This window comes from Nicotiana sylvestris, chromosome 8 (assembly GCF_000393655.2).
Source record: "Nicotiana sylvestris chromosome 8, ASM39365v2, whole genome shotgun sequence".
Classification (NCBI taxonomy): Eukaryota; Viridiplantae; Streptophyta; class Magnoliopsida; order Solanales; family Solanaceae; genus Nicotiana; species Nicotiana sylvestris.
In genome coordinates this window covers 33,664,301-33,692,066 of record NC_091064.1, presented here as the reverse complement: position 1 = coordinate 33,692,066, position 27,766 = coordinate 33,664,301, and the positions used below count along the sequence as shown (strand labels likewise).

Sequence of the window (27,766 nt, the reverse complement as noted above, 5' to 3'; positions counted from 1 at the left end):
GCGAACGCGATGTCCACGGGGTACAGACCATCGCGAATGCGTGCAACCCTTCGCAAACGCGTAGGCCTTTTGGGCCACTGCCTTTCGCGAACGCGGCAGGCCCTTCACGAACGCGAAGAAGGCCTAACGCCCAGACCTTAAAATATTTCAAAAATGGGATTTCTCTCATTTTTCATAACCCTTCCATTAGAGCTCGGCCTAGGTGTGATTTTGAAGAGAAAACCCAACACCGATTCATAGGTTTGCATACTTTAACTCATTTTCTTCCATTTCTAACATCACCCATTAATTCCTAGCCCTAATCTTTGTTCTTCCATGGTAGAAAATTAGGGATTTAGGATGAATTGGAGGTTTTTGCAAATTGGGGATTTAGACCTCAATTTGAGGTCCGATTCCGAAACTAATTACATAATCGGGCTCGAGGGTGAATGGGTAAATGGATTTTGCTTTGAACGTCGAATTTTGACCAAGCAGGTCCGGGGTCGGTTTTTGACATTTTGGGAAAAAGTTTGAAAATTCTAAATTTATGCATTGTAATTGATTCTTTTAGCAATATTTGATATTATTGAGTTAATTATGGCCAGATACGAGTGGTTTGGAGGCAGATTCTAGGAAAAAGTACCCGGTAAAGCTCTGAATTGACTGCATAGTGAGGTAAGTATTGGGTCTAACCTTGACTTGAGGGAATTATTAGGAACCCTCGGACTATGTGCTATGTGAATTTCATGTGAGTGGCGTATATGTGAGGTGACAAGTGCTTATACGCCGCAAAATTTCTTGTTTTCCCTGATTTCCCGTTGCTCTTTAATTATCTCCTTCCCCGTTTTAAATATTATATGCCCTAAATACTTTCCTTGCTTATTTGCTCCCTGTTAGTCGATGTCCTCTCCTATTAATGATGTTAGATCTTTTCATAGGTTCATGGTCCCCTAGTATTTGCTTAAACTGACTTATTTGCACCTTTTTAATTGTCAATTACTGGACTGGTCTCGCTGTATAGTATTACCTATGTAGATTTTCTATGTTGTACAAGGTTTCCTTTTTAGTTCAGTTTGGTATTTATTAATCATAAAGGTTTTCGTGGTTTGAAATGTTAATTTGACTATGTACAGTGAGTATTTGGTACTGATATGGTGGGATCGGGTTGCACGCCGCAACAGGTGAAATAAGGGTGAATTTATATGGTGGAATAAGGGTGAATTTGTATTGTACGATGGGATAGGATTGCACGTTGCAACAGGTGGAATAAGAGTGGATTGTTACGGTAAAATAAGAGTGAGTTATGATACTGATATTGACATATGGTGGGATCAGGTTGCGCATCGCAATATATATATATATATATATATATAATTGTGTTGATGTTGTTACAGCGAAATAAGGGAGGATTCTGTGTTGTCTGGTGGGATTGGGTTGGGCGCCACAACAACTTATGTGTTTCTATTTTCTCGAGTTGTGCTGGTTTTCGGTATTTTTATTTGAAACTCTAAGGATCGGTAATTCTGAATAACACCGGTTTATTCCTTGAGGTTGTAACTGTTATTTTTAGTTGATTGTCTTATCTTGTTCTGTATTTCCTTTTTTGCCTTTATTATATATTGCATACAGGTTGTAGTGTAAGTGACCCGCCTTAGCCTCGTCACTACTTCGTCGTGTTAGGCTCGGCACTTACAGAGTACATGGGGTCGGTTGTACTCATACTACACTATGCGCTTCTTGTGTAGATTTTTTAGTTGGTCTCAGCGGCGGCTATTAGCGTGCTTGGATTGATCAGCTCAGCGGAGACTTGAGGTACAGTTGCTCAACGCTCGCAGCTCCTGGAGTCCCCTTTTTTGTTTTTATTTAGTTGTGTACCTTCTTTTCAGACAACTTTATATTATTTTAGACCCTTGTATTCTAGTAGCTCGTGCACTTGTGATACCGGGTTTAGGGATGTATTAAACGCTTGGCTGTTTTAGCTTCTGAATTATTAATTTGGATTACTGTATCTTCTTTATTATTAAATTTTAAACTGTTAAAATGGATAAACTGTTCTAACGTTGGTTGCCTAGCAAGTGAAATGTTAGGCACCACCACGGTTCCGCGGTAGGAATTCCGGGTCGTGACAATAACAAACAATCATCTCAACAAAAAAATTACGGAAACCAAAACATAACAACTGAAACAACGATATTTCAAGGATGGCAATTTCTAGTAAGGAATTACAATGTTCAATAGTGAATATGGAAACAAGAAAGTAGGTAATTCAGCTAAGCATGTAGCACAAATTGCAAATAAGAGATAAGGCAGGTAGACATGTGAAATTAGGCTAAACAATCAGACTACCTGTGCTAAAATAACTCAGTTAAGGCATAAAAAGGAAACTAGCTAGCGAAAACCGGAATTTCAACATTTAGCCCGTGTACGCACTCCTCACCTCGTGTACACGGCACTCACATATCACAAATTGCCACAATGGTACCAACTCTTAAGGGGATTTCCCCCACACAAGGTTACACAAGTCACTTACCTCAAACCTCGCTCAATTAATCAATAAGAATACCTTTCCCTTGACTTTCCGACTCCGAACGGTCCAAATCTAGCCAAAATTAATTACATACTATAAATATAACTATAAGAAACTAGTCTAAATAATGAAATTATGAATTTAGCAAGGAAATAGAAAATCGCCCAAAAACGTCAATCCAAGCCCACGTATCGGAATCGGGTAAAAGTCACAAAATCCGAATGTTCATTCAACCACGAGTCCACCCATACCATAATTACTCAAATCCGATACAAAAATCTCGATCAAAACCTCAAAATTTGGCCTAAGAACTTCCCTCCATTTCCCCCCAATTTCTCAACCCAAATCCTTAATTAAATGAAGGAATTAATTATAGATTAGTGGAAGTTAATCAAAAATGAGTCAAGAATCCTTGCTCAAATATTTTCTCTGAAAATCCCCCAAAATCTCGCCTCAATACGAGCTCTCAAAGTCCCAAAATGAAAAATGAGAGAAACCCTCGATTTTGAAATCTAAGTTCTGATGCCCAGTTATTACACTACGCGATCGTGGAATAAACCTCGCAATCGCGAAGAAGAAACCAAGGCTGCCCCCAGAAATAGCCCTCGCGAACGCGGTTGGCACCAGACGAATGCGGAATAAACGAACTCCTAGGCCTACACAGTCGCAAACATGTCCACGCGATTGCGAACACGCCCACGCGATTGCAAAGCACAACTGCGTTGAATCCTCTGCCTCAACTCCTTGTACACGAATGCGATCCTACCTACACGTCCGCGAAGAACAAGCTTCATCACTGTCGCGATCGCGAACCCTAACTATGCGAACGCGAAGAGAAAAAATCCAGCTGCCCCTAAACATGTATTTGACGATATCGCGTACCTACTCACGCGATCGCATAGAAGAAAACTAGAACTGGACACCAACAAACATTCAGCAGTCTTCTAAGACCAATTTTCACCCTCTTAGCCATACGAAATCCACCCAAGGCCCCAGAGACCTCAACCAAATATACCAACAAGTCCTAAAATATCATACGAACTTAGTCGAACCTTCAAATTTAATCAAACAATGCTAAAACCACGAATCACACATATGAACTTTTGAACTTCTAACTTCTACATCTAATGCCGAAACCTATCGAATCTAGTCTGATTGACCTTAAATTTTGCACACGTCACTTTTGACATTATAAACCTACTCCAACTTTCGGAATCGGAGTCCGACCCCTATATCAACAAGTCCACTCCCGGTCAAACTTTCCAAAAATCTTTCAACTTTCACCAATTAATGTCGAAATGTCCTAAGGACCTCCAACTAAACATCCGAACACGCTCCAAAGACCAAAATCACCATACGGAGCTATTGGAACCAGCAAAACTCCATTCCGGAGTTGTCTTTACACAAGTCAAACTATGGTCAACTTTTACAACTTAAACTTCAAACTTAGGGACTATGTGTCTCATTTCACTTTGAAACTCTCCCGAACCCAACACCAAGCATCCCGGTGAGTAACCATAAAATGAAATAGAGGAAGTAATAAATAGGGGATCGAGGCTCATACTCTCAAAACGACCGGCCTGGTCGTTGCAATATATATATACATACTTCATTAATCTCATGTTATATGTTTTAATTTGATTGAGCTTAAAAATATAAAAAATAATTTTAAATTTTATGAGCTTAAACTAAAGGTGTGTTACAATTGGCACATTTTAAAAATATCTTAGCTAGGTGTCTAATAGGGTAAAGTCAGTTGAGTTGAGGTGCTTCTGCTGAAAAAATTTGGCAACTTTGAGGGCTACCTATTTATGTATTTGGTCTGACGCAAAATAATCAAGATCCCATTGGTGGGAATACACTGGATTTTGTTGTTGTTTCCCTAATATAAAATAAATATAAATATTATAATAGAATCCTTAGAACCTCTAAAACCCTAAATGTTCGTCCTCGAACGAGTATAGAGACATACCTGAAGTGCTGAAAAGATAAGGGTAATGGCTGCGCATATCATGCTCGGTCTCCCAAGTCGACTCCTCGACTGGCTGACCCCTCTACTGAACCTTCACTAAAGCAATGTTCTTCGACCTCAACTTTCGAACCTGCCTGTCCAAGATGGCCACCGGCTCCTCAACATAAAACAAATCATTGTCCAACTAAACTGAGCTGAAATCTAACACATGAGACGAATCGTCGTGATACTTCCGGAGCATAGAAACATGAAATATTGGATGAACTGCAGCTAGACTCGGTGGTAGTGCAAGTCTCTAAGCCACCTCTCCAACCCTCTCAAGAATCTCAAAAGGCCCGAAATACCTAGGACTCAACTAGACCTATTTCCCGAACCTCATAACACCCTTCATAGGCGAAAACTGGTGCAAGACTCGCTCCCCATCCATAAATGCAACATCGCGAACATTCCGATCCGTATAACCCGGTGCAAGTCGATCCTGAATCAATTTAACCTTTTCCAAAGCATCTTGAACCAAGTTTGTACCCATTAGCCTAGCCTCTCCTAGCTCGAACCAATCCACTAGAGACCGACACCGTCTACCATATAAAGCCTTATACGGGGTCATCTGAATGCTCGACTAATAGCTGTTATTGTAGGAAAACTCCGCAAGTGGAAATAATTGATCGTAAGAACCCCAAAACTCCATCACACATGTACGGATCATATCCTCCAATATCTGAATAGAGCGTTCGGACTGCCCGTCCGTCTGAGGGTGAAATGATGTGCTCAACTCCACCCGAGTACCTAACTCATGTTGTAAGACCCTCCAGAACTGCAATGTAAACTGCGTACTCTGGTCAGAGATGATGGATACCGGCACGCCATGAAGCCTGACAATCTCTCAGACATAAACTCGAGCCAACTGCTCAGAAAAATAAATACTCATCACTAGGATGAAATGAGCTGACTTGGTCAACCTATCTACAATCACCCAAACTGCATCGAACTTTCTCTGAGTCTGTGGGAGCCCAACAACAAAATCCATAGTGATCCGCTCCCATTTCCACTCCAAAATCTCTAGCTTCTGAAGCAATCCACCTGGTCGTTGATGCTCATACTTCACCTGTTGATAATTTAGGCACCGAGCTACATACTCCACTATGTCCTTCTTCATTCTCCTCCACCAATAATGCTGCCTCGAGTCCTGATACATATTCGCGGAACCTGGATGAATAGAGTACCGCGAACTGTGAGCCTCCTAGAGAATCAACTCTAGCAACACATAAACATTAGTCCCACATAGCCTGCCGTGCTTCTTCAATGCACCGTCATCTCCAATAGTGACCTCCTTAGCATATACATGATGAACTGTGTCCTTAAAGAAAAACAGATAGGGGTCATCATACTAATGCTCCCTGATACGATCATAAAGAGAAGACTGAGAAACCAAACAAGCCAAAACTCAACTCGGTCTAGAAGAATCCAATCCAACAAACTGGTTGGCCAAGGCCTGAACATCCAATGTCAATGGCCTCTACTGTTGGTAGATATGCTAGGCTGCCCAAACTCTCCGCCCTACGACTCAGGGCATCGGCACCACATTGGCCTTCTTGGGATAGTATAGAATGGTGATATCATAGTCCTTAAGCAATTCTGACAACCTCCGCTGATGCAAGTTAAGATCTTTCTATTTGAACATATGTTGCAGACTCCGATGATCGGTGTAGAGCTCACAAGGGACATCATACAAATAGTGCCACCAAATCTTCAAGGCATGAACAATAGCTGCTAACTCAAGGTCGTGGACAAGATAGTTCTTCGCATGCATCTTTAGTTGTCTAGATGCATAGGCAATCACCCTACAGTCCTGCATCAACACCGCGTCGAGACCAATACGCAATGCATTACAATTTATAGTATAAGACCTCGAACTTGTTGGCAATACCAATACTAGGGCTTAGTCAAGGCAGTCTTGAGCTTTTAAAAGATCTCCTCACACTCTTCTGTCCACCTAAATGGAGCACCCTTATGGGTCAGCTGAGTCATAGGTGCTGCAATAGATGAGAAACCCTCTACAAATCGACGGTAATACCCCGCCAAATCAAGAACACTCTGGATCTCTATATCTAAGGACGGTCTGTGCCAACTATGCACTACTTCAACCTTCTTCGGATCCACCTTGATCCCCTCACTCGACACTAATGACCCAAAAATGTCACTGAATCTAGCCAGAACTCACACTTTGAAATTTTGCATTTAACTTCTTTTCTCTCAAGGTCTGGAGCACAGTCCTCCGGTGTTGCCCATGATCCTCCCGACTCCGGGAGTACACCAAAATGTCATCAATAAACACAATGACAAATGAGTCAAGATAGGGCCGGAATACATTGTGCATCAAGTGCATAAATGTTGCTGGGGTGTTGGTCAGCCCAAATGACATCACAAGGAACTCGTAGTGATCATACCGAGTCTTGAAAGCAGTCTTCGGCATATTTGGCACCCGAATCTTCAACTGATGATAGCCTGAACGCAAGTCGATCTTGAAAAACTCTGGAACACTGTAACTAATCAAATAGGTCATCAATACGAGGTAATGGATACCTGTTCTTCACTATAACCTTGTTCAACTAGCAATAATCAATACACATACGCATAAAATCATCTTTCTTCTTCACAAACAATATTGGAGCACCCCAATGCGTCACACTGGGCTAAATGATGCCCTTATCAAGCAACTCTTGTAACTGCTCCTTTAAGTACTTCAACTTAGACGGAACCATACGATATGGAGGAATAGAGATGGGCTGAGTGCCCAGTAACAAATGAATACAAAACTCGATATCTCTGTCGAGCGGCATGCCCGGAAGATCTGCTGGAAATACATCTGGATAATCCCTCACTACTGGAACTGACTCCACTGTAGGAGTATTAACACTAAAATCTCTCACATAAGCTAGATACACATCACACCCCATCTAAACCATCCGCTAAGCCTTTAGAAATGAAATGACTCTGCTAGGAGTATAATATAAGGTACCCCTCCACTCTAACTGTGGCAATCCTGGCATAGCCAATACCACGGTTTTGGCGTGACAATTAAGAATAGCATGATAGGGTGACAACTAGCCCATGCCCAATATAATATCAAAGTCTATCATACTAAGCAATAATAGATCGGCTCTGGTCTCAAAACCACTAAGAACAACTAAACATGACCGATACACACGGTCAATAACAATAGAATCTCTTACAGGTGTAGACACAGAGACAAGAGAACTTAAAGAATCACGGGATACACCTAAATACGGAGCAAAGTAGGATAACACATATAAATAAATGGAGCATGGATCAAATAAGACTGATGAATCTCTATGACAGATTGGAACAATACCTATAATGATAGAGTCGGACGCAACTGCCTCTGTACGAGAAGGAAGAGGATAATATCTAGCCTGGCCTCCCCTTCTAGAGCGACCTCTACCTGCCCGACCTCCACCTCGAGCTGGCTGAGCAGGTAGAATTGTAGTTGGTGTTGTAACCATAGCCTGAGGACCTGATGGAGCACAAGGAGCCTGATTAGTCTGTGGAGGTGCACCTCTCCTAAGTCTGGGATAATCCCTCATCATATGCCAAGTGTCACCACACTCAAAATAAGCTCTCGGAGGACGTGGCTGCTTGGGCTGGCTCGGGCCAGATCAGCTGGACTGACCGCTGAAAGCACCCCATGTTAGAGGTGCGCTAGACAATGGTGGTGCATAATAGGGAGCCTGGGGCCTAGGAGAGGCCGGAATACCATTGGCGGTTGGAAGTGCTGAATGAACAGGGTGACTCACATAGCCCCAACCTAGATGAGCTGCAATTGGGGCACAAGTACCACTATAAGTGCCAGACACTCGAGACCTCTTAGCCTCTCTCTCCTCTCTCTCCCGAGTCAACATACCCTCCAATCTCCTAGCAATACCTACTACCTGCTGGTATGTAATGTACATCTCCAACTCTCGGGCCATGATAAATTTGATGCTGGGGTTGATCCCCTTGATAAATCGATGGACCCACTCTTGAACAGTAGAAACCAAGGTTGGTGCATGCCTAGCTAAATCAATGAACCTGACCGTATACTCCGACACGGTCATAGAATCTTGGCGCACCTGCTCAAACTCTATGCGCCATACATCTCTCAGACTCTAGGGAACATACTCCCTCAAGAACATATCTGAGAACTGAGTCCAAATGATTGAAGTTGCCTCGATCAGGCCGCTCCCCTAAGCTGCCACCATTGATAGGCCGCTCCCCTAAGCTGGAACACGATGAAAGCAACCCCACTAGACTTTGCAATACCCATAGTACCGAGGATAAGGTGGCACTCCTCAAGAAAACCTTGGGCATCCTCTGACGCCAAGCCACTGAAAGTAGGAGGGTGGTACTTCTTGTACCTCTCGAGCCTAAGCTGCTCCCCATAAAAAACTACAGCCTTAATGTCGGGGTGAACTGGGGCAACCGGCTGTACTGGTATGACCTCTAGAACCTGGTCGACCTGAACCATCTGCTCTCGTGTACGGGCGGCAGGCGTTTGTGCTCCTTCCCTGGCCTGAGATGTGGCAAGAGCAAGTGGGATCAACCCTTCCTTAGCAAAAGTGTCGAACATGCTCAGAAACTGGGCGAGAGTCTCCTGAAGAGCTAGTGCAATAACAGGCATCTCAGAGGCCTGGGCTCCAACTGGAGATACTAGTGGCTCCTCTATAGCAGCTCGTGCGGGTGCTCTGGCTGTACCACGTGGACGTCCTCAGCCTCTACCCGGCCCCGACCTCTAGCGGCTCTAGCAGGAGGCGTGAGTGTTTGGCCATCTGATCCAGTTGTACGTGTCCTCACCATCTGTGAGAGAATATAAAGACATAAATTTAGAATCTTGAAGTCAACAATTTCGCTCGACAAGGAATCAATGAAGTGAAGCTTTTCCTAACAGTTTCATAGCCTCCCGAAGATAAGTGCAGACGTCTCCGTACTGATTCATGAGACTCTACTAAACCTGCTTGTGAATCATAACACCTATAAACCTAGAGCTCGGATACCAACTTGTCACGACCCAAGTTTCCCTTTGTAGGATGTCAAGACGGCACCTATTCTCTAAGACTAGGTAAGCCTAGCAGATATGCGGAAATAACTGAAATAATGACTAAAACTCAACATCAACAGATATATATATATATAAATTAAAACTGTCACTCAGCATGTACAAATACAAATCTGCAACTTAGAGTATAAACAACTCCCAAACCCCGGTAGATATAAGTCACAAGCTCTAAAGGAAAATACTAAATATCTCTATACATTAGAGTCTAATGAGGATAAGGAAAAATAACATAATAAGGATAGAGGGGGACTCCGAGATCTGCATATGCTAGTAGATATACCTTGAAGTCTCCACGTACGGGCTAACTCACGGATATCTGGTATGGTAGGAAGTTCCCGGATCTGCACAAAAAGTTGTGCAGAAGCGTACTATGAGTACACCACAACGGTACCCAGTAAGTGCCAAGCCTAACCTTGGTAGAGTAGTGACGAGGTTAGGTAAGAGCCCTACTGGAATATAAGAAATAAGGTAGAAGATAAAAGAAAAGATACAATAGAATGGCAAGGAAATGAAACAACAAGAATGTACGTAAAGCAACAACACGGGAATCAAAGAAGACAAATACAACACGTAAGGAAGCAAGAATTTTACAAGTTAAGGAACAACAACACAACAACAAACAATACAACAACTAGAGGAAACAACAACTGCACGGCAGAAATTTCGTGCCAAATAACACTCCGCACGGCAGAAACCTTGTTCCACAATAACAATCCGCACGGCATAAATCTCGTACCAGATAATACTCCGCATGGAAGAAACCTCGTGCCACAATAGCACTTCTTATGGCAGAAACTTTGTGCTACATTAACAATCCGCATGGCAGAAATCTCGTGCCAAATAATACTCCACACTGCAGAAACCGCGTGCCACAATAACAATTCGCACAATAAAAACCTCGTGCCACAATAATAATCCGTACGGCAGAAACCTCGTGCCACAATAATAATCCGTACGGCAGAAACCTCGTGCCATAATAACAAACAATCATCTCAACAAAAAATCATGGAAACCAAAACATAACAACTGAAATAATGATATTTCAAGGATGGCAATTTCGAGTAAGGAATCACACAGTTCAATAGTGAATATTTAAACAAGAAAGCAAGTAATTCAACTAAGCATGTAAAATGAGAGCAAACCCTCGATTTTGATATTTAAGTTCTGATGCCCAGTTATTTACACTACACGATCGCGAAATAAACCTCGCAATCGCGAAGAAGAAAGCAAGGCTGCCCCTAGAAATGGTCCACGCGAACGCGGCTGGCACCACGCGAACGCGGAATAAACGAACTCCCAGGACTACACAGTCGCGAACACGCCCACGCGATCGCGAAGCACAACTGTGCTGAACCCTCTGCCTCAACACCTTGTACGCGAACACGATCCTACCTACGCGTTCGCGAAGAACAAGCTTCACCACTGCCGTGACCGCGACCTAACTATACGAAAACGAAGAGCAAAAATCTAGCTGCCCCAAACAAGTATTTGTGATCGTGCACCTACTCACGTGAATAGAAGAAAACCAGAACTGGATACCAGCAAACCTTCAGCAGTCTTCTAAGTCCAATTTTCACCCCGTTAGCTATCCGAAATCCACTTGAGGCCCCGGGGACCTCAACCAAATATACCAACAAGTCCTAAAACATCATACGAACTTAGTCAAGCCTTCAAATCATATCAAACAACGCTAAAATCATGAATTGTGCATCGATTCAAGCCTAATAAACTTTTAAACTTCTAACTTCTACATCTGATGCCGAAACCTATCGAATCAAGTCTGATTGACCTCAAATTTTGCACACAAGTCACATTTGATATTACAGACCTACTACAACTTTCGAAATCGGAATCCGACCCCAATATCAAAAAATTTCACTCCCGATCAAACTTTCCAAAAATCTTCCAACTTTTCAACTTTCGCCAATTAACGCCGAAATGACCTACGGGCCTCCAACTCAACATCCGAAAACTCTCCTAAGACCAAAATCACCATACGGAGCTATTGGAACAAACGAAACTCCATTCCGGAGTAGTCTTCACACAAGTCAAACTACGGTCAACTCTTACAACTTAAACTTCAAACTTAGGGACGATGTGTCACATTTCACTCCGAAACTCTCCTGAACCCGACACCAAGCACCCCGACGAGTCAAGTAACCACAAAATAAAACAGAGGAAGCAATAAATAGGGGATCGGGGCTCATACTCTCACAACGACCGGCCTGGTCGTTGCAATATATATATAAATCTCATGTTATATGTTTTAATTTGATTGAGCTTAAAAATATAAAAAAATAATTTTAAATTTTATGAGCTTAAACTAAAGGTGTGATAGAATTGGCACAATTTAAACATATCTTAGCTAGGTGTCTAATAGGGTAAAGTTAATTGAGTTGAGGTTCTTATGCTGAAAAAATTTGACAACTTTGAGGGCTACCTATTTATGTATTTGGTCTGACGCAAAATAATCAAGATCCCATTTGTGGGAATACACTGAATTTTGTTGTTGTTTGCCTAATATAAAATAAATATAAATATTATAATAGAATCCTTAGAACCTTTAAAACCCTAAAGTCAAGTTCAAATAAACACAAGTCATTACAATTCGTATAAAACGGTAAATAACGAAAAATTTGACTCGTTTCGAGAAAAATGAGTGGTTGTCACCATTTGTTGACTCAGTTTCACGTCAATTAAGATTGCGTTGCCCGGCGTTCCAAATTTCATACAATTCTGTCCATTTGTATAAGTGGGCGCATCATATTACGCGTCATAGTTGCCAAATATTGATGAATTTAAGTTATATACATCACCAATATAAGAAATATTTTACACCAAAAAGCTATCTAAAGAATATTTATAGGTAAATTTTTATAAAATATGAGATTTGTAATCTTACAAATACAACATATGACATACTACAACAAATAAAAATAACTTGGTGATGTGAATTTTTTTACACTAAATTGTATATAACTTAAACTCAATATTCATGATAAGGACATAAAAATTTCACAATATTGTGAACTTCAACGTGGAGTTTAACGTCTCGTGATCTTCAACTAATTATGCGCTTCAACATTATTGGGAGTAAGCGCAATAGCATATTTTCAATATTCAACGCCCTTTGCAATTTGAGAATCTCCCCGTATTACCTATCAATACTTAAAGAGGAAGTTTCGATGCCTAGAGAAGATATTTTAAGAGAGAGAAATGTGGCAAGACGGCTGGTCTAAAAATACTTGAATAATTTGACTGGTTTTTAGAGGGAAAAAAGAAAGAAGAAGTGGGTGTCCCCATTTGTTGACTCAGTTTCACATATATTAAGATTAGTAAATTCCATAGGCAGTATGCAACATTTTCCGCGAATTTAGTGTTAGAGGCGCATTTAATGCTACATGTTTTCTTGCCTAAGTAACGTGTTGTAAGACAACAGCATGTGGTGATAAGGTGATTGGCATATTATCGTACATATTTTGGCATGATCCGGATCCGTTATTATTAACTACTAAATTTTTCTGCGCTTCACACGATTATAAAAAATAATAATAAATTTACGAAATGATCTTGTTGCAAAAATCTTTAGATAAAAAAATAATTACAAATAAAAAGATAAATTACATCTTTTGTACATGTCTCTAAAAATTGTATATGCATTTTTCTAAAGTATTCTATGATGCTTACCATATTTTGAAAAAAATAACAGAAAAAGATATGTGATATACTAAGAAACCAAAAGTACGAAACAAATAATCTTGCCATTCCTCTTTTCTTCGCAATATTTTTCATTTTTCCCTTTTCATTTACTTTCCCATTTTCCCATATTTGATAATATTTTGTAGTACTTTAGTAGACCTTTTCTTTGGTTTTCTAGTTACCTTTTTGTTTGTATTTCTTTGGTTATTTGGAAGTAAAAGTTATAAAGTGCACAAATAATTAAAAAAAAAATCATTAAATGCAATATATGTATGAGCAGATTAAGCACAACACAAATAAAAAGTTTCATAAATTAATTATTATGTATGAAATTGAATTATAAAAGTGAATCACTTCTTTGCGAAAAAAAATACAAATTTTGATAAGGGGGAAGGACCATGTCTGAGCCTCAATATATATCACTCCCTCTGTCTCAATAAGACTGTCTTAGTTACTATTTGGACAGTCAAAATATATTTTTTTTTACCATAAATTTTCAGATACTTTCTAAATATTTTGAGTTGTAAGCTATTGTGACTTGTAATATTTTTTTTGACCTCACTCAGTTTCTAAATATGTAATTTTTATTTTAAAAAATATATTAAAGATTCTATGTCTGAAGTCATACCGAACATTAATTAGTTTGACCCTCGTAATCCAAATCCATACAGTTTTTTCGGAACGGAGGGACGATTCTCTATTTTCACTTTCTTGCAAATTCCGGTCTTCCTTGAGTAGTCTCTTCTTTAATTGTAAAGATCTAAATAATTATAAAGACCTCAATAGAATCAAACTAATAGCTCTTCCTCACCTCATTTGTCCAAAATTCTCTTTACCGTCGTCTAACGCCTCTGTATACATTCTGTTGTTTTCTTTTCTTACGTTTCGCCGAGGTTATTCCAAAAAATGAAAAACTTCTCTTTTCCTTCATTTGTATGAATATTCAATACTTCCTCCAAATTCTTTGCAGAATTCTCATTTGTTTTTTGTTATTCATCATGCCCTGCAACAATTGACTAACATCAAATTTAAGCGGAACTTAAATAAGAAAAGAGTTTGTAAAAAAAAAAACTTGATGGTGTTTCCTATCAATTTAAAATGAGAATTCACCCTTTTAATTTTTGTATATCTTCTTATTTAGTAGAGGAATCACCATTTCTTGTTCTACTCTATCTAAATTTGTATCAGCAGAATTAAAGAACAAACACTAAAATCTAAACCAGTATGAAAAATTCATTAAAAATGAGGAAAACATGTTAGTTTAACAAAAACAAAAATCAGCAAGGGAAGCTTTTCGAGGATAAAATAGATTGAAATATAAAAGTATATGAATAATTCAAAAAGAGTATTAATCAGTTTTCCATTTACCTACTTAGCAAATACCGACGTCGAAAACTCATCGAAATAAGTAGTGAAAATGGACGGAAAAAGGCCCAGTCTCTTCTTTCAATATAAAACATGCCATTAGAAACCAAAAAGAAAGAGAAAAAGGTCAAAACAAATTAAGACGTAGATGAAAGAGTTCTACTTTATATTTACCTCACCGATGAGTAACTGATGTGGCCTTTTGTTTTCGTAATTAAATTGAGCCTTTTAGTTTGTGGCTTTTGAATTTTTAAGCATAAACAGTTACCATCGTAAAGTGATGCCATTTCAGCACAATAAATCAATACGGCTGTTACATTATTTAATCAAATTTAATAAAGGTAGAATACAATAAATCCTTTAATTAGAAAATAAGGGAAAAAATAGAGTAAAACTCAAAAAAAGAGATAAAAGATAAATATGAATGGAGGCCATAGAGAGGCGTCACATCATCTTATCTATGCCTAGCTTTATATTATATATAGATATAGATTACTAGCACAAAAAGTGAATTTCATTTGGTTGGAAAAGAAATTAGGCTACAATAGTTTTATGGCAAAGGAGAAATTTTATAATCTTTAAGATGGATATCCCTTGTTGATTATTATTAAACTTGTATTTAAATAAAAAAAAGGCGTAATGGCTTCTGGGCCACTTAAACTTGCACGGATTTTAAAGCAGATACATGAACTTTCGATTTTCCCATTTTAGCACCCCAACTCGATAAAAATACTCATAATAAACCCTTCCCTCAAAGCGTGTATCTCAATTGCCTGACATGAATACCATATCAGATACTAAGACCATTTATTGTTTGACATTTGTAATATCTAGGTCACATCCCTTTAAAAACCAATTTACCAATTTTTAAATTTTTGTCCTCTCTCCTTTCTTCTTCACCCTAGCTCCTCCAAAATCTTCCCTTCCCCAACCACTATTTCCAATGGTAAAAATTCAAATATGATCAATTCATATCCCAATATATATCTTAACCAAACCTTAATCTAGAAATTAGTCCAAACAAGCCATCAGATCTTCTAAAAAAAATAACGAAACCATTCCGACAAGGTTTCCATCGGAAAAAATAGCATCTCGGTGGCACTCGTCAAAATCAAAATTAACAGACCTCCTCGAGCACCTATTACTTCCCACCCCTGAAAATTTCCAGTAATTTCGTAGTCTCAACCGACCAAAGAAGATCGTTGGAAACGCTATCACCACCATACCTGCCGTCAAACTAAGAAAATGAGATAGACCAACCAATGCTAAAATCATTAGTTTGTCGAGAAATGAAGACTAGCCAAGGGATTGTTCAAAGTCACAATGAAAAGAAAGGAGGTGGGGTGGGGGATCGGGAAGCAACTGTGGGGAGAAAGAAATTGAGGAGGGAGGGGGTTGAGGAAGAAGATATGAAAGGGGGTTACAGGGAGGGATTTAGGTTTCAGGATTTTTTTTATTTGTTTGTCTTTTATTTACTTTTTCTTTTTCTTATTCAGATTTAATATTTTTAAGTTCAGTAATTTGAGTGACGCTCTTTTTCTGCGTGATTAATACGCACTTTGACCATGTCAGCTGTGTTGTTGCCACATAAGCATAGTCAAAGATCAAAAGTATTCACTTATAAGTAATCGATTGAGTTGAAGTGTTAAAATGGAAAAATCAAAAGTTCATATATAGGCTTTAAAATCCAGTGAAAGTTTACAAATTATTCAAAACTTGGGTAAATTTCATGGATGATATTCAAACAATCACAAATTACAAATTATTTAAGAGCTTCAAGGGATCCATTTCCCCAATTAAAAATTACTACTAATGCATGTATATATATGTCATGAAGCTTCAGCTATGGCGGTGAGAGGAGATGAAATGAGAGGATGAAGAAGAAAGCAATTACTGCATAGAACAGAAATTATCACTATTGTATTGATCTGAATATCTAAGCTACTATTCATACAAGTGTCGATTATAACTAACTCAACTACTAACTATAGTATAGTGTAATACTAACTACTCTACAAACTGTAGTCTAGTTAAATAGGTGGGGCCTATATCTCTCAACACTCCCCCTCAAGCTGAGGGATGAAATACATTCTTCATTCCTAGCTTGCTTAGAAAGTAGTCATGTTATGGTTTGCAGAAAGCCTTTGTCAGCACATATGTTATCTGTTATGTTGTTCCAATATGTTGAGTTTGAATAAGACCTTGTACTAGCTTTTCTCTTACAAAATGACAGTCAATATCTACGTGTTTAGTCCGTTCATGAAATATTGGATGTGCAGCAATCCAAATTGTTGCCTTACTATCGCAGCATAGAGACACATGCAGAGCAATATCCACTCAAAACTCCTTGAAAAGTCCAACCAACCACGCAATTTCAGCTATTGTGGTTGTCATGCTTCTGAACTCTGCCTCAGCTAAACTTCTAGATATTGTCCCTTGCTTCTTTGACTTCTAAGAAATCAGTGCTTCTTCAAATTTAACTATATACCCGGTCTCCTAGACTTAACACATGCCTCCCAATCTGAATCACAATAGGCTATTAGTTTATTGCAGCTTCCAGTTGGCATGAACAAACCATGTCTAGGTGTAGACTTGATGTACTTCATTATTCTTCCAGCAGCTTCCATGTGAGAAGTCATAGGTACATGCATATACTGGCTGAGTACCTGAACAACAAAGGCTATATCTGGCCTTTTCATTGTTAGGTACAGGAGCCTCCCAACTATTCTTTGATAATTTCCCTTCTTTTCAAGTTGCACATCTTCTGAGTCACTGTTTTTTATGGGAATTTAAACCTCGATTTGGGATCGGATTCTGAAACCAATTGCATATCCGGTATCGGGGGTGAATGGGTAATCAGGTTTTGATCCGAACTTCGAGTTTCAACCAAGCGGACCCGGGGTCAGTTTTTGACTTTTGGGGAAAATATTGGGAAACCTATAATTAAGCATTGGAATTGAGTTTTTTAGCATTTATTGATGTTATTAAGTTAATTATGACTAGATACAAGCGGATTGGAGGTGGAATTGAGAGGTAAAGCAGTAATTGAGGTTTGATTGTGGCCGTGGAATCTAGGTAAGTGTTGTGGCTAACTTTAGCTTGTGGGATTAGGTATTGTTTGCCATATTTGCTACTTATTAGTTGTTGAGTACGACATATAGATGTGGTGACGAGTATCTATACATTTTTGTCGGATCATAGCATGCGAGTGCGTTCTATACTTATGATAGTTGTGTTTCTTTGTAAGTATTATTCCTACTTAAACTAGTTATTGTTCATGTTAACAAGTTTTACTATGTTGTTCCTGGTTTGGCTATTGAGTGAGTATTGGCTCAAGTTGAGATTTCTATTGTGAAATTAAATGATGAAAGAAAGTTGTTTGATTGTGATGTCCTTGCCGGGTTGTTATTGTTTCTGTTGTTGTTATGGTGAGGAAGAGTGATAAAGCATGAAGGATGATGTCGTGCACATTTATATTATTCATATGGTGAGGAAGAGTGATAAAGCACGAAGGGTGATGCCGTGCACATTTATATTATTCATATGGTGAGGAAGAGTGATAAAAACACGAAGGGTGATGTCGGGCACGTTTCTATTATTGATTGCATGGTGAGGATTAAGAGTAAAAGCACGAAGGGTAATGCCGTGCAAATTTCTATTTGTTGTGTTTATTGTTATTATCGGTTCAAAGTGTTTTAGCCATTTAAATTCCTTTACTACTGTGATTCTTTATGTTGGAACCCCCACAGCATGTTGCCCTTTCCCGTTCATTTCTGCTTAACTTTCATTACTGTTATCCTGTTAGTACATTGATTAGCTGCACAAGTTTATGATGTTTGTCGTATCCTAGTTGTATTTCCTTTAAACAAGTATTTGTAGAAATTCTTAGATGTTCGTGAAATTGTGACACCAGATCATTGGGGTAGACTTGTTTTAGAGTTTTGATCTGTTATAAAACTTATGCACTTTATATTTGTTTAGTTGTAGCTATTATTTTCTTTACTGTTTGAGTTAATAATTAATGTGTAGATTTGTATCTATTGGCTTGCCTAGCTTTCAGGAGTAGCCGTCATCACGATCCAGACGGTGGAAAATTCGGGTCGTGACATTTTCAGATGCCTTTCTTGACCAGTACTTACCGTAGGAGATCCGACAGGCCCGAGTTGATCAGTTTTTAGCCCTCAAGCAGGGAAATATGAGTGTTCGGGAGTATAGTCTCCGTTTTGACTCATTGACCAGATATGCACCATCCATAGTTGCTACTATACGGGATTGGATCCACAGGTTTATATATGGGTTGGCCCCAGAGTTGACCGAGGTATGTTCCACCGCTGCATTACAGTATAGTATATCTCCCGAATTCAGGCATTTGCCTAGAATATAGAAAGGGGTAGGCGTCTACAGCAGGGTGCAGAGAGGACTAACTCAGGGCAGCATAAGAGGATAAGATTTGCCAGGTCTCAGGAGCAGTCTCAGGGTAGTTACAGGCCACAGTACTTCGAACGGCCACCTAGACCTCTGCCATATTAGCTATAGGGTTTCAGGTATGACCGTTACACTCAGTTAGGACCAGGTGAGAGCTATCAGGCATTGGGATTACAGCGACAGCAAGGTTCGGGGCAGACATGGCCATTTCTGCTGCGATGTGCCATCTGTGATAGAGGAAACTTGGGCCAATGCCGAGCCGGTTCCGATGCTTGTTATACATGTGGACGTCCAGAGCATATGATGCGAGATTGCCCAAATAGAGATTCTGGAGGTATGGCACAACCAACAAATTTCGCAACAGGATTATCTATATCCGTGCATCCTTCAGGGCGCGGGTCTTAGTCTTCGGCTGGTAAAGGTCGAGGTAGAGGTAGAAGTTCTAGTTTAGGTGGTAACCGGAATCGTAGCTATGTTTTAGCTGGTTGACAGGACCTAGAGTCTTCACCAGACGTTGTGACAGGTATGTTGACCATTTGCTCTCATGATGTTTATCCCTTGATAGACCCAGGATCTACTTTATCGTGTATTACCCCATTTATCGCGAGGAAGTTTGGTATGGTGCCTGAAATACTAAGTGATCCTTTTGCGGTATCTACACCAGTCGGAGAATCAATTATTGCTAGACGGGTTTACCGAGGTTGTACGGTGGCAGTTTGTGGTCGTCAGACCTCTGCCGACCTAGTTGAGCTAGAGATGTTGGATTTTGATGTTATCATGGACATGGACTGGTTAGTAGCTTGTTATGCCACAGTGGATTGTCGAGAAAAGACATCCAGGTTTCATTTTTCGGGTGAGCCAGTCCTTGAATGGGTAGGTAATACAGCGACACCTAGAGGTAGGTTTATTTCTTATCTGAAGGTGAGGAAAATGATCTCAAAGGGTGCATTTATCATATTGTGCGAGTTAAAGATGTAGATGCTGAAATACATACACTTCAGTCTACTCCAATAGTAAGGGAATACGCGGATGTATTTCCAGATGAACTTCCAGGTATTCCTTCAGAGAGAGATATTGATTTTGGCATCGATGTGCTTCTAGGAACGCAACCAATATCCATTCCTCCGTATATAATGGCACTTGCCGAATTGAAGGAGTTGAAGGAGCAGTTAAAAGATTTGCTGGAGAAAGGTTTCATCTAGCCCAGTATTTCACCTTGGGGTGCACCGGTATTGTTTGTGTGGAAGAAAGACGGCTCGTTAAGGATGTGTATCAATTATAGGCAACTGAACAAGGTAACTATTAAGAATAAGTATCCACTTCCAAGGATAGACGACTTGTTTGATCAGTTGCAGGGAGCTAGATGTTTCTCAAATATAGATTTGAGGTCGGGGTACCACCAGGTTAGAGTTCAGGAGAGAGATATCCCCAAGATAGCTTTCAGGACCCGATATGGCCACTTCGAGTTCCTTGTTATGTCCTTCGGGTTGACGAATGCACCTGCCATATTTATGGACTTGATGAATAGCCTATTCCGGTCATATTTAGATCTGTTCGTGATAGTATTTATGCAAAATCATCTCTCATAACTGAAGTAAAGGAGAGGCAGTACGAGGACCCACAGAGATGAGTTTCTTATTAAACTCAAGAGGTGTATGGCTTGGTTTTCCTCCTGCTAAGCCAAGTTCAGATACCAATTCTAGGGCATATTTTCTTTGACACATTAGAATACCTTCCTGAGACCTTGGGAACTCAATGCCAAGGAAATACTTTAGCTCCCCTAGATCCTTCATTTTGAACTTCTCCTGCAAATCTTTTCTGACCTGCTGGATGAGAAGTAAGTTGCTGCTAGTTACCAACAAATCATCTACATAAACTAGGATGACTACAAGATCAGCTCCTATTCTTTTGGTGAACAGGGAATAATCATAGTGGCTTTGAGCAAAGTCCATGTCTAGAAGTGCCTCTGTTAGCTTAAGATTCTACTGCCTAGGTTCCTGCTTCAATCCATACAAAGACTTATGTAGCTTACACATCTTTTGATTCTCCCCCTAGCTTGAAAAGCCATCAGGAACTTGCATGTAGACTTCTTCTAGAAGGTCACCCTGAAGGAATGCATTATGAACATCCATCTGAAAAATGTACCAACTAGATGCAGCAGCTAATGCAACTACAGCCCTCACTGTGACCATCTTGGCCACATGAGAGAATGTTTCTGTATAATCCAGGCCTTCTTGTTAACTGTAGCCTTTGGCTACCAGTCTAGCCTTATATCTTTCCACTTCACCATTAGACTTATACTTAACCTTGAAGACCCTCTTGCACCATATAGGAACTTTCCCTTGAGGAAAATCAACCAAGAACCATGTGTTATTGTCTTGCAATGCTGAAATCTCAGCTTGCATAGCTTCGATCCACTTTGGATAAGCACTTGCTTCTTTGAATGTTCTATGTTTAACAATAACTGAATATGCAGCAAGAGAAGCCCTGTAGTCTGAAGACAGCTGATTGTAAGAGACATGCTGTGGTACAAGATAATGGCAAGTGGTTTTCTTGGACTGGACTACATAATCAGTTAGCCATATGGGAGGTTTAGAAGGCCTAGAAGATCTTATGAGACCTCAGGAGAGACTGAGGGTGCAGAAGGAGGAATAGAAGGGCTTGGAGCAGAATGAGTACCATAGAAAGGACTAGAAGAAGAAGAAGGCACTTGCTGAACACCAAGAGTAGGAAATCTGAGACAGATACAGGTTGGCCAGTACTTTTTTCAACTTGTGCATCTGTGAACTCTACTATAGGAAATAAGGGAGAGGCTCCAAGTTGCATATGCTTAAAAGGAAAAATGTCTTCCTTGAAGACAATATCTCTACTGACAAAGAAGCCTTGGAGTGTAGATCTTAGAGAATATAGCCTTTTTGAGAAGATGAATATCCCATATGGACTGCTGGAATTGCCTTAGGACTGAACTTATCCCCTTTCTGCACTTTTGTGGCATAACATAAGCTACCAAACACTCTGAGATGTTGTATGGAAGGTATCTTCTGAAATAGAGCTTCAAATGGAGACTTGCCTTGAAGAAGTCCAGTAGGCAATCTATTCAGCAGGTACATTGTTGTAGACACATACTCACCCCAAAATCTCAGAGGTATAAAGGCCTGAAATCTGAGAGCTCTAGCCATATCTAATATAGGCATATGCCTTCTCTCCACCACCCCATTTTGTTGGGGGTGTATAAACATAAGAACTTTGATAAAGAATTCCCAGACTTTGCAATAGAGAATGGACTTGATCATTCACAAATTCAGTCCCATTATCAGTTCTAAGGCACTTGACTGTAGTTTTAAACTGATTTGACACCATTGTAAGAAAGTTCTTCAAAACTACAACAGTATTTGCCTTAGCAGTTAGAAGAAAAATCCAGATATATTTAGAGAAATCATCCGCCAAGGTTAAAAAATATCTCTTGCTGTCATGAGTTGATAGTCTATATGGACCCCAAACATCTGCATGAACAAGATCAAAAATAGAAGTAGAACAAATAGTTCTAAGAGGAAAAGAGAGCCTTGATTGCTTTGAAATAGGGCATAAAGTACAATGTTGATTATCAGTTAGATGCAACTCATAAAGATTTTGTAGTTTCTGTAGTACCTTTAGAGGAGCATATCCTAGCCTCCTATGCCACAAAGAGAAATCATTACATGGACTTGTATTATTTAGGCTAACATTTTTATTTGTGCTAACAATGGTATTTACACTTGGGGATATATGATGTTTAGGAGTTTGTCTGTCTGCAGCCTTGAGGATGTAGAGTCCAAGTTCTTCTCTACCAATCTCCAGTACCTTCCCACTGAAGAGTTCCTGAAAGACACAAAAGTCAAGAAAGAGTGTCACCAAACACATTAACTCTTTTGTGATTTTAGACATTGAGAGTAAGTTATACTTGAAATCTAAAATGTGAAGTATATTCTGAATTTTCTTATTTCTGAAGATAGAACAGATTCCACTGTGTGTAATAGAAGCTTGTTCACTAGTAGGCAATTGGACTTTATTTTTATCGTTATCTGATACTTCCTCATAGGAGTCCAATAGATTTAAACAATGCACCATGTGATTAGATGCTCATGTGTCTACTATCCAATTATGATCCACCAAAGTAGACATAAAAGCATGTAGTATACCTGTCGTCCCTGTAGTAGCTGAGTTAGCAATAGGTTCAGTATCTTTGCCCTTGTTTAGAATCTGCAGGATTTGCTGGTATTACTCTGGAGTAAAGTACTGAGCTGGAGCAGCACAGTTCAGTTGGTTCCCTTGTGTTTCTGAGGGCAGATTCCCGTAGTTGTTCTCAATATGATTCATATTGTTGTTTATATTGTTTTCTTGAGCATTAAAACCTCCTCCACTTCTCTTGTTCTTGAAATCACTAGGATATTCATGAAGCTTGAAACAATTTTTCTTTGTGTGACCTTTACACTTACAATAGTCATACTGAATTTGTTGATTTGTTGAAGAAATTCTTGGGTTTGTAACCTCCAGAGTAGCCAGTGTTGATATAACCTCCAGAATTGTTAGATCCTCCATTGTGACCACTATTCTGAGCTCTATTACTCATCATAGCAGCAACTTCATTGTTATCATTAGAACCATACACATTTTTTCCAGTAATCCTTTGGCTTTCTATATTGATTATCATGGCATAGGCTTGGTTTAGGTTAGGTAATGGTCGAGTCATTAGCAACTAATTTTTGGCATTCTCATAGGAGTCATTGAGACCTGTGAGAAACTGATAAAGCTTTTGAAGCTGATAGTGTTTTACGTGCTTCTTTGACTCAGGACAACCACATAAAGGTGGAGGAATGAGTGTTTCATACTCATCCCAGAGTTCCCTTAGTCGAGAGAAATACACAGACATAGAGGATACTCTTTGTATTAAGGTAGCAATTTCCTTATGTAGATAAGCTGCTCTAGATGCATTTACTTTGTCAAATCGTTCCCTTAGGTCTTCCCAAACAGTGTAGGCATCAGAGGCATAGATGACAATACTAATCAAGTTTGGTGCCACAGTATTCATAATCCATATTAACACTATTGCATTGCACCTATCCCATAGCTCATGAAGACTAACATCATAGCTACTTTTTGCAGGTGCCTAAGACAAAGCCTAATTTGTTTTAACCATGCAACACGATTTTTAAAGATCTACTCCAAATAGAGTAGTTTTCATAACCTTGTAGCTGAATAGAGATGAGAACATAACCTTGTGTATCGAATGGGTGAATGTACGGAGGATGATGATAATCGACTCAACTGATTGTGCAAAGGTCTAGGCGTTGAACTGATTATCAGTAACTTCTTCATTGATCGTAATTGTTGCAAAAATCGAAGGAAAAACTCTGAGAATTCTGAAATTGCAGAGAAGTGAAGCTATTGACAGTCAATCGAGGCTCAATCGAAAAAATCTCCAAACCCTGGCTTGCCAGGAGTGAGATTCAGATTGAGAATTGGCTCAATTGATCAATTTGACTTAGGTAATACAGAAGAGTCTTAAGAAATCCGTCACAGCTGAGCTCTAACACTCGTTTAATCGGGCTCTGATACCATGTCACGAAGCTTCAGCTATGGCGGTGAGAGGACATGAAATGAGAGGAAGAAGAAGAAAGCAGTTACTGCTTAGAACATAAATTATCACTGTTGTATTGATCTGAATATGTAAGTTACTATTTATACAAGTATCGGTTATAACTAACTCAACTGCTAACTATAGTATAGTATAATACTAACTACTCTACTAACTGTACTCTAGTTAACTAGGCGGGCCTATATCTCTCAACACTACTTGTATAGTCTCATGCGCAAACCCGTCTTACTGTTGTAAGCACGTGATTTTTGTTTCACGGACAATTGCTCCAAAAGAAAATAAAAATAGCGGCAAAGGGCTTCGCTGTACAATTTTTCGGTCTTTCCGTGACATGTTTTGTTAATCGTTTGTGAGTCTGTCCGTTTTGCATCTAGTCATTATCAAACAAAAATACAAAAAAAAGGCCTGTCGTTAAAAGAAAATTCAAAAAATGTGTATGTGTGCATCGTTCATTCTCAGCTGTGAGCTAACCATTTTTATTTTTATTTTTTTTATTCATTTTGTTCATTTTGTGTTAATAGGTGCTAACCAATATGTGTGTGAGTTTATTTTAAAAATTTTAGGAATTTTTAGTTTAATTTGTTGATTTGAAAAAGAAAAAAAAAGAAGAGAAAAAAGGGAAAATCGGATTGGGCCCCAAAATGAGGCCCAAAGCCAAGGCAAGACCCAGTCCAAACCAGGCCTGCCCAGGCACGCCCCAAAACGACGCCGTATAGGGCGTTCGATCTGAGCCGTCCGTCCAGGCCAATCCAACGGCTCAGGACCTTTTTCAACAACCCGTGTTCAAACCCGACCCAATAACCAATCCGACCCAACCCCTCATTTAAACCAAACGACCCCGTTTAACTACTGAACGACCCCGTCTTGTTTCTCACCCTCAGATCCAAGCCGTTGAGATCGTATGATCCAACGGCTCAGATCCAATCAACCCCCCCATATATAAACTCAGCCCTTTACCCCGCACCCCCTATCCGAACCCCCCTTCAGTCATCTCCTTCCCCAACCCCTTCTCATCCTCGAACCCTAGCAGCCGCCCCAGTATCCCTCGCCATTAAAGCCGGCGGCATGAACGCCGATGACCGCCTCCTGAACACCCTAGGACCACCTCACTGACCTGAACACGAATCCACTAACCACGAGCCTCGAATCACTTTCGTTCGTCTCGAATCTTCATTTGAAGATTTGAGTCGAACCCGGATCTATGCCAAACCATCCCATCTTCATACCAGACACTCCCCTGACCTTCCTCGTGACCAAACCAAACTTGGTTTGGTCCGAATCTACCCACAACTCCCAAAAATCCAGATCTGGATATCCAGACTTTAGAACACATGCACTTGGGGAATCCGGCCGGTTTGGACATAGGTTTGAGGTCTAATAGACCTTAATCAAGGTGTTCTCATGTGAGAACACCCTGATTAAAGTTTGTTCGGCCTCAAAAGTTCGAAGTCGAGTTTGATTTGGGTCCGTTTGATTTCAAACTTTTTCAGTAAGTTTCCTTTTCTCTTTGTTTGGTTCTAATTAAGTTGTCATCATATTTCTTTGTGTTTGTTTGTTATTTTGTTATTTTTCAGTCGGATTTCTTCCATCTCTGTTAAAGGCCTTTTTATTTGGCCAATTGTCTTCTGTTTGTGTTCTGAATATACCCTGTGATATAGATTAGTCGTCAAACGAGTTTAATTCACATAAGTTCCCAGTGTTTGAACAAATTGGTCTGAAGTCATTCGGGACTCTATACGTGTTGTTCATATGAACGATTGATTGTTATGTGTTACGATTAATATAGTCGAGTCGATATATGTCGTCAATTAGTTTCAATCGTTAATGGTAACAACTTGATTCGTATTGCTTATTTCTGCTGTGATCGTATTTGAGTCCCATTAGGAACTGAATTGTATTGCCTATTGATTTTGTTCAAATTAAATTAAAAGAACATCTAGGGGGAAAGGTTATAATGGCAGATTCAGATTTTGATTTTTAAACACAACGCCATTTGGTTTGGACTGTGGGCAGCATGTGTATGGTCTGCTTTAAGGAATTAAAATAATCGGACAGCATGTGCTGTCAGATTATATTCCTACTGCCCATACTTTGATTAAACAAACAAGTGATCAGTACACTTTAACAACCAAAAAAGAGAGAGGGGCTGTCAGGGATTTCATGGGGGCTTGGTTATTTAAAACAAGTGAGTGGAAAAGCAACATGGGGGGGGGGGGTAATTTTGAGTGGTAAAACAGACTGTAAGGTGTTAAGGTTAGGCTATAAAAGAGAGGACCATCCGTTAGAAAAGGGGGTTCATTTTTTTTGAGTCTTAAGAGATTTCGGTGAGTAAGAAAACTGAAAAGGAAAAACAGAAATAAATTTCAGAGCATTGTGAATGAATATTGTCTAGAAGAAACGGTGTAAGAGTCCAGTTGGATCAGGTTGTCTTTGTGGTTTTGCTTTTCTGTCGTTTGCCAAGCTTTCTTGTGGTCACTGGATTTCTGTGGCTGGACATTTCTTAGTCTTCAGAAAAGAAAAACAAGAAACATAAAGTCTCGGAATATTGTAACCAAACACTGTTTGAAAATTGCATAAGAGTTTATGTTGGTTTAGTTGTCTTGGCCAATTACTGTTCGTGGCCTGTTTGAGCTGCTTGTGGTTGTTGAATTGTTGGGGTGTTTACATTGAATACTTTGCTGTCTCCGCTGGTTCATATTCTGTTTCTGGGATTGCTGTTTGTTGCTCGACTACTCGGGAGCTTCATCCTTGTTGGTTGATTTTGTTGCTGTGTTGTTGCTGTGTATCTGTTGTTGCTGTGTTTACTGCGTACTGCCCAGCTGATCATTCCTTTCCTCTTTGTCTTTTATATCAGGTACACAACCAATGCACTGTCAAATGTAATTGGGAAAGTTAAGCATGAATATAAATGAAAGTCCTGAAGAATGTCTTCATACATAGATGGTTACATTAAATATTCATGTAATATGTAATAGTTTGCATCCTTGTTTAAATACTGAAGGTAGCCTGTGTGCCCAATAGATGGCAATATGTGGTGATTGAATGCTAGTT

At 39.6% G+C, this 27,766-nt stretch overlaps 4 protein-coding genes across 4 annotated transcripts; 1 reads left to right on the top strand and 3 right to left on the bottom strand.

Annotated features, from left to right (window-relative positions):
• The first annotated feature begins 19,605 nt into the window (after positions 1-19,605).
• Positions 19,606-20,282, top strand: LOC138874896 (uncharacterized). Its single transcript, XM_070153687.1, has 2 exons — positions 19,606-19,933; positions 20,002-20,282. The coding sequence occupies exons 1-2, from the start codon at positions 19,606-19,608 to the stop codon at positions 20,280-20,282; spliced, it is 609 nt and encodes a 202-aa protein (XP_070009788.1).
• A 381-nt stretch (positions 20,283-20,663) lies between these two features.
• Positions 20,664-21,032, bottom strand: LOC138874895 (uncharacterized mitochondrial protein AtMg00810-like). The gene has a single exon (XM_070153686.1). The coding sequence runs from the start codon at positions 21,030-21,032 to the stop codon at positions 20,664-20,666; it is 369 nt and encodes a 122-aa protein (XP_070009787.1).
• Positions 21,033-21,131: 99 nt separating this feature from the next.
• Positions 21,132-23,809, bottom strand: LOC138874894 (uncharacterized). The gene is made up of 5 exons (XM_070153685.1): positions 23,567-23,809; positions 22,279-22,938; positions 21,701-21,793; positions 21,339-21,584; positions 21,132-21,212 (listed from the first exon to the last, which is right to left on the bottom strand). Exons 1-5 carry the CDS (start codon positions 23,807-23,809, stop codon positions 21,132-21,134), a joined length of 1,323 nt encoding a protein of 440 aa, XP_070009786.1.
• A 6-nt stretch (positions 23,810-23,815) lies between these two features.
• LOC138874893 (uncharacterized) lies at positions 23,816-24,148 on the bottom strand. The gene has a single exon (XM_070153684.1). It carries the CDS (start codon positions 24,146-24,148, stop codon positions 23,816-23,818), a length of 333 nt encoding a protein of 110 aa, XP_070009785.1.
• Between the last annotated feature and the right edge of the window lie 3,618 nt (positions 24,149-27,766).